The 13,874-nt window shown below is 38.6% G+C and overlaps 1 protein-coding gene across 8 annotated transcripts in view; it reads right to left on the bottom strand.

Moving 5' to 3' along the window:
- TMEM260 (transmembrane protein 260) overlaps nucleotides 1-13,390 on the bottom strand; it is a 101,112-nt gene extending 87,722 nt beyond the window's left edge. For 6 of the 8 annotated variants that reach the window (XR_013556102.2, XM_078448224.2, XM_078448223.2 and 3 more), the window contains exons 1-3: nucleotides 13,097-13,390; nucleotides 7,270-7,301; nucleotides 6,396-6,547 (exon numbers count right to left, since the gene is read on the bottom strand). Coding sequence is in view for 7 of the 8 variants with exons in the window: in XM_078448224.2 (XP_078304350.1) it covers nucleotides 6,396-6,547; nucleotides 7,270-7,301; nucleotides 13,097-13,256 (344 nt within the window). In the remaining variant the exon portion in view is untranslated. The remainder of the gene's footprint in view (nucleotides 1-6,395; nucleotides 6,548-7,269; nucleotides 7,302-13,096) is intronic. The other 2 variants (XM_078448222.2, XM_081795936.1) reach the window with 2 other exon arrangements.
- Nucleotides 13,391-13,874: the final 484 nt, after the last annotated feature.

Below are 13,874 nucleotides of genomic sequence, written 5' to 3'. Positions count from 1 at the left end.
ATGAGATTCAATCAAAAGGAAAACTGGTTCTAGCCTGAATTTTCAGTTACATAAGTATCAACTACTAAAAGTATGCTAAAAGGAAAAGTATGAAGTATTATTCCTGATTTTAAGCCACTAAATAACATTGGGGGAAAAACTGTAAAGTCCTCAAAAACACCCAACTGAAATGGAAGGAGTAAGATTATGAATATCTTCCATAAAGTATAATCACACAATTCCCATTAAAATTCAGATTTATGCATTAACCACTAAATAATAAAGTTACTCAAGGTTTAGAACAATTCCTTTTATTATAGCTCATCAACTTACACCTAAATGTCTGAAGGAAAAAACACTGAACTGGGCTTTCTAGGAATCACCATCGTACGCTTCACTTTTTACTAAGTTTTCATGGTATGCCAAATAATTTGCACAGTGGGAGGCACGATTTCTTGAAAGCAACCAACTTCAAAATAACCCCCAAATTACAAATTTTCATCACATTTTGTCTGAAATGTTTAAAAACACAGAAGACCCCCAAACAGCCTATTACCCAAGCTTGATGGCGTATTTTGTGTTCAGTAGCAAACCCGGATGGTTAAAAAGTGTACTCCAGCCGATTGTTCTCAGAGCCCTTGGCCATGACACGGCATCACGCTAAGTCCCTTTAAACCCAAAACTTAGAAGATGCTGCATACTTTTTTAAACAATTAAGATACGAAACGTGTACGAAGGAAACTTAAAAGATCCAAATAACTCAACTCAGCAGAATGAGCGTATTAAACTGTTTTCACCAGCAACACTAACCAACTCAATAAACAATAGAGATTTAATGTTAAGTAGTTTCATTATGCAAAGTTATGAAGCATATCTTAATACTTCCATTCCTTCAGACTGCTTTGTTTTTATGGCTTTGAGAAGTAGCAAATTTATATGAGTTATGATCTATAATTTTATTTGTAATTTTAAGAAATATATGCATTTATGATTACAGCCCTAATGACTGATGACTAGTTCCAGTGGCAAAATCTCGGCAGGAAACAGATTTAGCAATTTGAATGTTTTATAAGTTTTTGTAATTGAGGAAACTTTTCATAATCTGACATTTGTTAAAACCACTTATTAGAAATTATGCAGCACAGTAGCTGTGGAAATATGAGCTAGCTTCACAATTATAAAGTCAGCCTATGTAGCCCTTTCCTATTGTATATAGTGGCATAAACCCCACAGCGGCCTATCAGCTAACTGGCAGGCAGGGGGCTGCTCTATTCAAAGTGAGAGATACAAGCTGCAGGGCAAAAACCTGGCAGCTCCCATCTGACCCCACAATCCCCTACTGGTGACAGCTCCAAGCTCCATGGCAAATTAGGCCTTCTCATATTACAATTGGAGAAGACAGATTCCATTAGCAGTATCTGAAATTGAGTGGAGAGCTGCACTGTTATCAGACTTGACTCATAAGCACTGCTATTAATCAGAGCTATGATAGCATTTATATATTTCAAGCTATCTGCTGCCGCTGTGATATTCTGCTACAAAGGGTTGATGGGACTTAGGAAAGTGAACAATAGAGCTTTCTGGGAAAAGCAGAGTAAATCAAGAAAGTCTATGACTTCCGCACATTCTGAAGGGATTGTGGTTTACATAAATTTTCTCCCAATTGGAGATTGAGCTCTTCCTCATCTTACACATGGGATTTAGTTGTCACTCAATGGTAACAGCTGTGAAAAGGTGAAGCGGCCCACCGCTCAGAATATTGCCTTCGCTTTTAAAGCAATTAACCCATGAACAGGAGGATACCTGGTGATATCAAAGGGATTAGGCCAGCCAGTGCATTATTAACATTTCCTTGAACTAATTCTAACTCTGACTAGCTGTCAGAAAAGACTCTACAGTCTTAAAAAAGAGTTTTTGCCCTGCTTTTTTTCCCCTTCAAAATGAAGTGCTGCTATTTGAGCCTAATATGTCCCTCTACTTATAAGAAAATGCAAATGAACCAAGCTCTTAATATGCTTAACCAGTCTGAGTCAATGCAATTTTAATACAAGTATGAGAGAAATATATGATCAATTAACCAGGGATCAAGACAGATATTCTCCTGAATGGAAATTAATGCTCCAGTACTTTCCATTCTTCTTCAACTACAAAAACTTGGGGCCTATTTGTTACTTATGCATAGTTACCTCTGAAATTAGGAAGAGCTTCACATTATTCTCTATGGCAATAATCTAAAATACTCTCTGAGCTGGAAAATCCAAATGTCCCTTAAGCAGGAGATTCTACATTCTCTAAGGTATGGCATTTTAATTTTCTATTCTTTATTGAATGGAGTCTTAGCTGAAGCTCAAGAGTCGCAGACACAGGGCTCAGAATCAAGTATTCCTCTTCTAAAAGTTTAAGCAAATTAATTTTTAGCAGCAGCATAATGTTTAGAATTATATTGCTTATACAAAACAAGATATCCCACAAATAAAATACTGGCACAAAACAACCTGCCGGAAGATATTTAAATATCACTGAAACTGGTTAAGTTCTTTGCAGCAAGTAGGCAGTTTCAATATACCTTTAATTATTATTTGTACTCATATTCTAGCTAACGTGGTTGACATCAAGAGACCTGATTTCTTACTGTACAGTGTTAACAGTGTTAGAAAGTTTTCTTTATGCAAGTGTCCTAAAACAGTAGTTCCTAGAAAAAAAAATTGAAAACCTGTTTAATGGTTAGCGACTTTGTCTTAATTCCTTTAAAATAAGCACTGAATTTTGATTATAAAAACTAAAATAGTTTTACTTTCGAGCCACGTTAGTCCTCAACAAACACTGTTGAATGAATTCTTCTATAGTTCCACTTGGTCCATAAGAGTTTGGAAAGGATATGCTGACTCTCAAACCTATCGAGAATATATTTCCTGCCCTGTAACTCCCAAAATAAACGATACAAGATAACACCCTCATCTGAGATCATAGGCAATTTAAATCTTCCCTGAGGTAAAGAATTTTTAACAATGCTATCAACATACTCCATCTTCTTTTAGTGATACCAGAACATATGAGACGTAAGCATGTTGACGTTTAGTGACCGTGATTTCAGCGCTCCTTCCTTATTAAGTACATAGGACCGAGTGTGATACTTCTTAGGAAGTAAGTTTGAAATTCAAGTAGTAAGCAATGCTAAGGCATGTTCATATTCATGATTTACAAGACCTATAACTTCTTAAATTTTGTATTAATAGGATTTGTGAATTTCGAATATGACACTTTAAATATTGTGCCATTAAACTTAAAAATCATTTGCTTTAATGGCCTTAAAAGAGAAAATCCCAGTTCCTACGAATCACTGACTGCGTTTCGTAGTCTTAAAAACACAGATGTACATATTAATAAAATGAATACTATTTCATATAAATGAAATGCATTAAACTCTCTTAACATAATGAATGCTTAAAAATACCCCTGAAGGGGACAATACATAAATAAATACATACAGAAACAACTGCCATGATCTTACTATTTTTAATTCAATAAACTACAATGACACATACAGCTTTCCACGTGCTGTTTTCCTCATATGCTTTCTACATTAAGGCAAAGCACACAGACATGAGTTCTTGCCAACCATTAGGAAAGATTGACAAAAAATGCAGTGTTAATGACATCTTATGGCTTTTAAAAGCAAGAGAGACGCAAGGAAAGCAAAAATTACATCGTAATTGGAAACAACGAATAAATTGTTCTTTCAACCTAAGTCATGTTTACTGAAAAAAACGCAGCTTTTTACATCAACACATTTAAACAGAAATTTGCTTTTAAAATGCAATCTTTGTTTAAAAGGTACAGAAGGTCTTTATGTCCACCCCAAGAGCTAAATATAGTGAATGCTATGTGAACAATTACCTGAGAAAATCTAAACCTGTTAAAAGAATTAATTTACTGCACACCAGTCAGCACTAATCCTACATGTACAGTAATGTTCTCTTAAGTGATGGGGGAAAGAAAGAATAAAACTGTTTCCTAGATCAAAACCCTTCAATATTCAACAACGAAACGGAATGATGATTTGGCCTGTAAATGAATAAAGTAGTAAAATGTCCCCTCAACAAATTCTGATAAAAGGAGTCAACCTGTAAAGGAATACATTTACTATACGCTGATACTGGGGAAAAAAGCTGTCACTGTAATGGCTGTACAAAAACTGTGTCCTGCTGTTGGGTTTATATTCACAGAAGAAAGGTTTTAAAGGTTAAGTTCAGGTCATACAACAAATGAAATTGTAACAAGCCAGCTGACATTGTATAATGTCTTCTTCCACTCAATCAATAGGCTACTGTTAGTCCTATTACCATAGAGATGGCTTGCTCTTTCCTGAAGGGTGTCTATTGTTTGACAAAACAGATTTGCCACTTGAACTAGGTTGTTCCCAAAGGACGTGTACCTTGTCAATTATTTGTATTCAAAATAATGAAGTATTTTCATATTAAAATGTATGTAAGAGATAATATCGTTAGATCCCTTTTCTGAAAGAAAGCAACTTTCCCAAGTACAGTATTACTAAAACATTACTAAAACCACTCAAATATCCAGTTTAGTCATATTAAGAGTTTTTGATTTAAAGCATCTGTCAGCAAATACACAAATTTATCATTAAGACTGTATTAAAAGAAAAGGGTCACAGGTTAAGTGTGCTAATCTAAAACCCATTATAATCAAGCATAATAATAAAAGGTATTTTAAAATGTGGACAACTCAAAGGAAAATTATTGTCCAAAGCTATTTGGATTCAGTAAAGATAAAGACTTCTATGTACGATTTTTACAGCGGTTTTCATGGGGAATGGCATCACCAATGAATATAGTGAACAGCATGAAAAAGTTTTAGAAACCAAATCACTTTATTTGCATAAGAGCTTTTTATAGCCACATAGCATTTAAATACACATGTTACAGAAATACCTCCTAAAATACAGGTAAAGAATTAAAAATAAAATAAAATAAATAAAATACAGATGAACTAACAAAATAAATACAACTATTAATTTTCTTTATGTGCTTTTGTCTTAAATGTCTTATGAAAATTATTAATTTGTACACTCAATACAGTACAAGTAAGTTCTGTATTTCAACCTAGATATTTAAAAATTAAAAAGATCAGTATTTTTTTGTCTGAATAGAAATAATGACAGATTCTTAATTATAAAAGACTCAGGAGAAAGAATTCTAAAGAAGATTATTCTAATCATTTAGAAAAAGAAAGTATTCGTAATACTAATCAATTCAAGCAGAGATGTTATTTTCAACACTTCATACTTAAAGAATTGGCTATCACTGAAAACCTGTAAGACTGAAATAAAAATGAATTAAATAATATAGATAAAAATTTAGTAAATGATCAACAGTCATGACATTTGAATCTGAAATCTTTCCACAAATAAATTTAAAAGTAAGCTTTAGAGTCATAATTATGTTAACTTTTACCTTTCTGTAAATAATGAGAAAGGAAACTTAGGAAGAATTTAGCCAAAGGGCAATATTATGACTAATGCAAATAAAAACATTAGTCTCCAAAAATGGCATTTGAAATTGTCTATTCAAATTACACTATATTTACAGACAAAAATTTATTGTTATATTAAAAACTACAGTAGTTTTTGAAAGAAGCATTTTAATTTGTCTCTCCCTTTGCAGGAAGTATCATTGTATTTTTTACTATAATCTCCTTAGGCATAGGTTAGACTGAGTTAAGAATGAAGAAGACAGGAACAGCAAAGACAAATAAGTTTACCAACACCCTAAACTAATGACCCATTTTTTAAAACAAGGTAGCCTTTCAAACTAAGAAAGCCTTCCATCCATGAAGTAAGTGGGGTCTAATTTGCCTCCCTTTCCTACCGCTATAATGGAACAAAGTGAAACCTTACTAAATCCTTATCCCAAATTTATTTCCTTAGTTAACAGCCTCATTTCAAAACGTAGACAACATGTGCGTATTTAGAATACAACATAATTAGGTAGTAGCTCTGGCCCTGACAGGCAGCTGCCCATCAGCAACACTGTGAGTAATTAAATGATATTTACCATTTACCAAAAGATGAACGTCATATTGTTGAATTAAACTGGCCCATCTGCATCTTCATAAAATGACAAACCTTATTAGTTCTGCCTAACCAGAGAACTGCGATAATGAACTTGTGACACCTTTACTCCATTGTACGAAGCACAACCAACTGTGTCATCATCTGAGGGGTCAAATGCATATGAAATTACCGGAAATTAAGAAAGTGAAATCACATGAGTGATTAGGAAAACCATTCAAGCAACAAAAGCTTTTTTTTTTTTTTTTTAACGTAAGCACTTAGACCATAAGACAGCTACATCTCCAATTAGCCAAGATTAACTTTAACTGATCAACTACTTTACCTGAAAACGGTGAAAAACAGTAATGCTGCAGCTACTGCTCCAAATAAGCCACACAGAAGATTGACTCGGTAGGCAACTGAACCGAAAGGAAATAGTCTAATTGCCAGTTTAGCCACCAGAGTGAACAAAGGATAGCCAGGAGGATGGGCAACCTATGGAAAAATCAGCAGGTTAGGAGGTTTTCACCCACTGAAGAGTCACACTGGCTTTAATTGGACAGGAGCCTTTTTCTCGGGCAAGTAGCGAGATTAAGAGGCAATGACTCAATGTTTGAATGGTGGTTTTCTATTGTAATCCTTTTGTGCCAATACAATAAATATTTTCTTTCGTGGATTTGGCAGTGTCTACCACATGGTGTGTCACCTACAGAAAGGGTGACATATTTCATTGTCAGTTCTTAAGCAGTCTGTTCTCTGGGTTCACAGTGCATTAGGGTCATTTAAAAGGCTATTGAGAAAAAAGCAGGTTCTGAAATACCGTATTGGTTAGAAAGTTGAAAGACCACACTGCTATCGGATTACCACCACGCTGACAGTCCTAAGGTCTTGCCTAAAGGGATCATGCACCATAATAAAGTTTATTAAATAATAAACTTATTAAAACTGTTAACCCGATTTATTTTATTCTCCATAGCTTATACAAAATTTGGGGTGATAATAAGCCAGCTACTGTATATATAGTAAAGGCTTTGCTTTATAATTTAGTTTAATTGGATTTAAAACTTAAAGTAAATTGTCACGTACTGTACTTATAAGTTACTAAAAACTGGGGTTTGAAAATAAATTAATCTACTTTACTCCATGCTTAATTAAACTTTCTTAATTCCTAAAACTGTTAATGAGAGCATTGATTAAACAATAAAACTAATACTTACTCCAAGCTCATGTGCGGCTGTGATCAGTTCCCCTGTGAAAAAATAATGTAAAACCAATAATTACTATTAGAAAATGACACTCCTCCAAAGTTTTCAAAATCCAAATGCTTGCACTGGGGTTTTGCATTAATTTGACTGGATAAAACTGTAAATCTGTAGAGATTTAACAGCATGAAACAGTCTAAGGATATTTTCTCCCTTAGGTCTTACTGAACAAATGATCTTTGATAGCTTTTAATAACTGGTCAGTGGAAATATAGGTGAATTCCCGTTTCTAAAAAGTGCCTATTGTCCTTCCTAAAAGTTGTACACACTTACAAATATATAAAATCTCTTGTGAAATGATAGTGTAATATGCTGTATTGTCCAAGATTTTAGTATTAAAATGTCTACAAAGATGCAACTTTATGATATATAACATGTGCAGACATCTGAGGCTTGGACACTCCATTACATGTACCATTCTGCCCTAAACTGGCGTTTGAATACCTTCTCTACATTAATTACGTTGGAGATCTTTAAATGACTGCTAAATACTTCTTGCTCCAGGTTATTTTGGGAAGTTCCGACTACCATAATACATTTCTTCAAACCACTAAATCATTATATTACTTATAGCCCTTTGTAATTCTTCGCCATCAGTGATTATTTCTAAAATTACGATGCAGTCATTCAATGCCTATTTGTTAATATTTTAAGTATCCAGAGCACAGGGACTGTAATACATACAGTACAATGTAAGAAATCAATGTTGATGATTTATGAGTTACTATTATCTATTAAGAAATCTATTAATGGCCATTTTCTACCCTTCGATGGATGTTAATTTGAATACTCTTAATTTCTACTGTCCCAGCTACGATGTAGATCTTCACCCTCTGGCCTGGACTACAGCAAAAGCTTTGACCAGTTTTCTACTTCAATTCATCTTCATACTGAAATCACTTATCACCATACCACCCCCCAAAAAATGTTGGACTAGATCACTAACCCAAAATTTCTGTTGCTGCTCTCATTTTACTAAATGAAGTTCAGATTCCTCAGCACAACAGGCTAGCCCTCTATGGCTTCGAGGGCCCTTTACGAGGCTTACATCCTACGAAACCTATGCTCGCCTCAGTTAAATCTTACTACTCACCGTTCCTCTGGAATGGTTCTCTTTTGCACCTCTTATCACTCATTTCCTCACCCAGTATTCTCTCCTAAATCCTTCAAGGCCTAATTCAATTGCCACCTTCTCAGTGACACCTTTCCTTATACATATCCTTCCCCAGCCTCCCCCATCAAGATTAATCACCTCTTCCTCCTCCATAGAACCTGCTCTAAGCTCTCTACGCAGCACTTAGATTGCCTGATATTCCGGTTAGTTGTTTTCATTTCTGTCGTTCCTATGAAGTTGAAAATATTACCTTAGCCACTTCAGGAGTCTGTCAAGACACCACCACCTCTCCCTCCTCTGGTCACACAAAGAAACTAATTCAAGCCCTGCACACAGAGGTTGACAATAAGACGAATCATATTGTCACCCTTGCTACTAAGATGCCCTTAGTAGCATCCAAGGGCCAGTGAATGGTTGCATCATGGAAGCCCCATAAAGGCACCCAGAGATACTAGACACTGCTCACCTAAGTCAATGACGTAGGGACATCTTTTAATTCTGGAGATATTTAAGAGCACCTTGGAAACCAAAGGCATTTTTTGTATCTTAAAGACTTTTTAAAGAAATTGTTTACGGCCTAAAAACATTTAAAGTAACCATTCCCTTCAGAACAACCATCAAGAATATTGGATAATTTTACTCCAGAATGGATTAGCATGTCTTCAGTCCCAAACTGTTTTCATCAGCTTTTGATATTTCTACAGTTATGATGAAACACAGTTACATTCAAATTTTCAAAGTCACTATTCTCCATGTAAAATACCTTTAGAATTACATTTAACACGAAGAAAAATAGCCTACTTTCTCTAACTTCTTTTTACCATTAAAAAGTCATAATGCTGTTATTTTTTTTTTTCTTGAAGTTAATTTATTTTGAGATACCCATGCACGTGAGGGAGGGGCAGAGAGAGAGAGGGAGAGAGAATCCCAAGCAGGTTCTGCACGGATAGCACAGAGGCAGATGTGGAGCTTCAATTCATGAACTGGGAGATCATGACCCAAGCCAAAGTCAAGAGTTGGACACTTAACCAACTGAATCACCCAGGAGTCCTATAATGCTGTTATTCTTTGCTGGAGTTCTGTTGGCATAAAAATCAGGAATGTGACAAACTTCCATCACCAACTCTTATCAAATGTTAAACTAGTATCTACATAGAAACCATAGCTATTATTAAATTATTAAAGCCTATAAATGTATCCTTGGAAAACGCTAAAGGGAGACGTTACTCTTAAAGTTGAATATGATTAAGAGGAAAGAGAATGTGACTTGGGGGGGAGGGGGCGGGTGAAGGAAGAACCTCCTGAATACTTGCTTTCTCCCAAACCTTTACCCTAGGGCTTCCTCAAATTTAAGTCCTACTACAACTTGCACCAGAATGCTTTTTTAAAATGAAGATTCCTTGACCAAACCTACCTACATTAAGACCCTCTGGCATTGGGGCCCAAGTTTCCTAGGCAATTCTGAGGTGCATTCAAGTTTGAGAATTACAGCTTTTCTAAGACACAAACGGGTGGCAAGCTCAGAACTGTTAGCAGATGCTTAACGTTTACAAAAACTAGCTCCCTCTGTATTATACTTTTTGTATTAATTACAGTTAATTTTCATCTATCAAGTCTATTAAAGACAGCATCCTTAAAATATATAAACACATAAATAAGCTGATTTATTTTTCCCAAGAATAACAAGAGAAGTGATGGCTAGATTCCCACACTCTCCTCCAAAGGATGAGTATTTCCTGCCCATAAATCAACTATGTGTATCAAGTAGTACAAAAAATAATTTTGGCAAGGCCACACAATGTGATAGATTTATGGAGTATAAGACTTATCAGGAAGAAAAATACATACTTTATATTGGTTTTGAGATGTGTTCCATTTATTGATAAAAAATATATTTCATGAACAGAAACATTCAAGGAGGACAGTACTTCCATCATATAAACAAAATTGTCAAAGACATGATTATACAAATTCACTGGCAATACCTGGAAAAGTTTATTTATCATTTCCAACAATGAACCCCAAAATATTAGAAGCAACCACTATTTAGCATCAAATTAAATCAGAACACCTAAAAAGTCTGGTAACTCAATCTGAATAAATAACTTTATTCTACTGGGGAAAATGTAAAAGACAATATTAATAAAGATACCAATCACAGATTTTAAATATCAGTATATATGTAATGACGGGTTTAACTACGAACTTAGAGCAGAAGTTAAGAGAGCATGTTCTAAGTCAATCTACTGGAGTTCTTTCCTCGACTGCCCCTACTTTCTAGCTGTGTGATTCTGGACACAGGTTGGCCTCAGTTTTGTCAGCTATCAAAGAAAGATATTGGTAGTGCCTACCTCATAGGGATAGTAACTGAATTAAAATGACAATCCATGTAAAGCACTTGGAACAGTGCCTGGCATACAGTAAGAGCTCAGTAAGTGTTTGTTTTTATTCATCCCCTCAATACTGCAGGCTCAAAGAACCGTGGTAACCTGCAATGTTTTTTTTCTTTTTTTTTAAGGTACAGAACTACTCAATCTTTGAGTAATGCTCTCCATTGTCAAAACTCTCACTTGCACTGCTGGTGGGAATGCAAACTGGTAGAGCCACTCAGGAAAACAGTATGGAGGTTCCTCAAAAAACTAAAAATAGAACTACCCTACAACCCAGCAATGGCACTACCAGGTATTTATCCAAAGGATACAAAAATGCTAATTCAAAGGGGCACATGCACCCCAAAGTTTATAGCAGCATTATCGACACTAGCCAAATCACGGAAAGGGCCCAATGTCCATCTACTGATGAATGGATAAGGAAGATGTGATACACACAATGGAATACTACTCAGCGATGAAAAAGAATGAAACCTTGCCCTTTGCAACAACATGGATGGAACTAGAGTGTATTATGCTAAGTGAAATAAATCAGAGAAAGACAAATACCATGTGATTTCACTCATATGTGGAATTTAAGAAACAAAATATGTGAAAGAAGGGGAAGGGAAGCAAAAATAAGATAAGAAAAAAAAAAGAGAGGGATACAAACCATAGGAGACAAATACAGAGAACAAACTGAGGGTTGCTGGTGGGGGGTTTGACTAAATGGCTGATGGGCATTAAGGAGGGCACTTGTTGGGATGAGCACTGGGTGTCATATGTAAGTGATGAATCACTAACTTCTATTCCTGCCATCATTATTATGTTAATTAACCGGGATTTAAATTTTAAAAATAAACTCTCACACCTTAAAAAAAAACCACCTCTCACAACTATAGTTATTTCTATTATTTAATGTAAACCTTGGATACTGCTCCTATTTGTTCAACAGGACTTGAAAGAAAGATTAAAGGTAATGATTTGTAAAAAAAAAAAAAAAAAAAAAAGTATCTTCAATGTGGCAGACAGCCCTGAAGACGGCCCCCAGTGATCCCCAACTCCTGGGGTTCTCACTATATAATCCTCTCCCCCTTGAGTGTGGGTTGGATTTATCGACTAACTTCCAGGAATAAAATAGGGCAGTCCTGCATCAATCACTTCCAAGACTAGGTTTACAAAATGACCGACGTGTCCGACGAAGATGCCATCTTTCTGGTCACAAGAGTCGGCTTCCCGAGAGACCCACTTGGCAAAGAACTGGATTGAGGTTACAAGCGGTTCCTCTCCCCAAGATGACCCTCGAGAAGACGACAGCTCCCGTCCACACCATGACAACAACCCCGTCCTGAGTAAGAGCACCCAGCTAAACTGCCCCCGGATTCCTGACCCACAGAAAATGTGAGATCATAAACATTTGTTTTAAGCTATTAAATTTGGGGCTATCTTGTCAGGCATCAAAAGATAACTAGTACACTCCATGTTTTCGACCTATAGATTCACTACCTGAAGTTACAACACCATTCTGACAAAATTAGGAATTACTGGATGGTCATTTAATTTGGCTACAAGACAAAAACAAAAACGGAACCTGGGTCTTGTTCCTCACCCCAAATATAAGACAATCCTATAACAAACACAACAATTGCTCGTGTCATTTAAATGGTCCCTGCTTTTCTTTTTAATAAATCAGCTTGTTTTAAGCCACACCTAGCTTCCACTTTTTCAAGTGTTCGCCCTCAAATTTCCTGCATGGCCGGTTCCTTTTCAACACCCAGGTTTCAACTACAATATGCTGCTCAGAGGCCTTTCCCGGCTAGCCTTTCTGGTGGAGCCCCACTCTCCATCCCGTCTCCCTCCGACTCCCTCCACTCATCACTACTCAACTTATCACTGTTTATGCAGTAGTTGGTGTACGGTCTCGACCTGCACTGGAATATTCTCCACGATACTTGGTCACCACCACTGTTATTCCTTTTGTCTGGAACACGGTAAGGACTCAGTAAGTAGTATTTGGGGGGGGGGGGGGGCTGAAAAGGAATGGACAACGAAAACTCGGGTCCCGAAAAATGGAACCCGGGCAAGCGGAGAAGTCGCTAAGTCCCACCGGGTGAAACCAACAAGCCCCTTCTCCAAAGCCTGAGAACAACAGAACCCGGTTACAGGAATGGAATCACAAGCCGGTTCTGGGACGCAAAACGTTGCACTGGGCCAGGGGGGGGACGGGGAGGGGGGCGATGAAGGGCGCGAGCCGACCGACGAGGGAGAGGGGCAGGAGGGCGGCCCTGAGATACTTTACCCGAGTCTCCCCCCGGCACCGAGGGGGGCAGCGTGAGGGTGAACACGGCGGCCACGGCGGCGAACACGGCCAGGCCGCCGCGGAGGCCCCCGGAGCGCCGCGGCCCCACCCGGGCTGCCCGCCCCCCGGCCGGGCCCCTGCCGTCGTCATGGAGACCCATGGGCCCGTGGGGCCCGGGGAAGGAGGCCGCGACGGACCCAAGGACTCGGGTGGCCCGGAGTTTCCCCGGCGAGAGGCGAGCGCAGCCCGCGCGGCGGCTTCCGGGTCGGGCCCGGGCCGGCCGGAGCGCACCTTCCTCGGCCCGGCAGCGGGGGGGGTGGGGGGGGTGGGGGGGGGTGGGGGGGGTGGGGGGGGGTGGGGGAGAGAACGCGGCCGGCCTGGCGCGAGCGGCTCGGGGGTTTTGCGGGAGCGCGCCAGGCGGTGGGAATCCGCGGGGTTATTTGGTGCTTTACCGACGCCCACCACAAGCACGAGCCTACTCTCGAGAAAGCAAGCCGGGGCGTGGGGCTGCCGTGTCCACGGCCTCCCCCCGCTCACGCTGACTTGGTCGGGTCTGACGGAGACGGAGCAGGGTCGCAAACCGGGCGGCGCCGGGACCGCCTCTGCCCCCGCTGGTGTGGGGGTGGAACTACACGCCGGGGCCGTGATCGCCAGCCTCAGCCTTCAACTGGGCGGGAACCAGGGGAGGGGTGCGTACGGTGGGCGCCACGCGGGCCAATACGGACGTCGGTCGCGTGTTGGCGGCGATGAATTCCGAGCCCGTGTGCGAATTGTTGAA

This window comes from Panthera onca, chromosome B3 (genome assembly GCF_046562875.1).
Source record: "Panthera onca isolate mPanOnc1 chromosome B3, mPanOnc1 haplotype 2, whole genome shotgun sequence".
NCBI lineage: Eukaryota > Metazoa > Chordata > Mammalia > Carnivora > Felidae > Panthera > Panthera onca.
The sequence above is the reverse complement of the archived record's forward strand: the minus strand, read 5'-3'. Positions and strand labels throughout refer to the sequence as shown.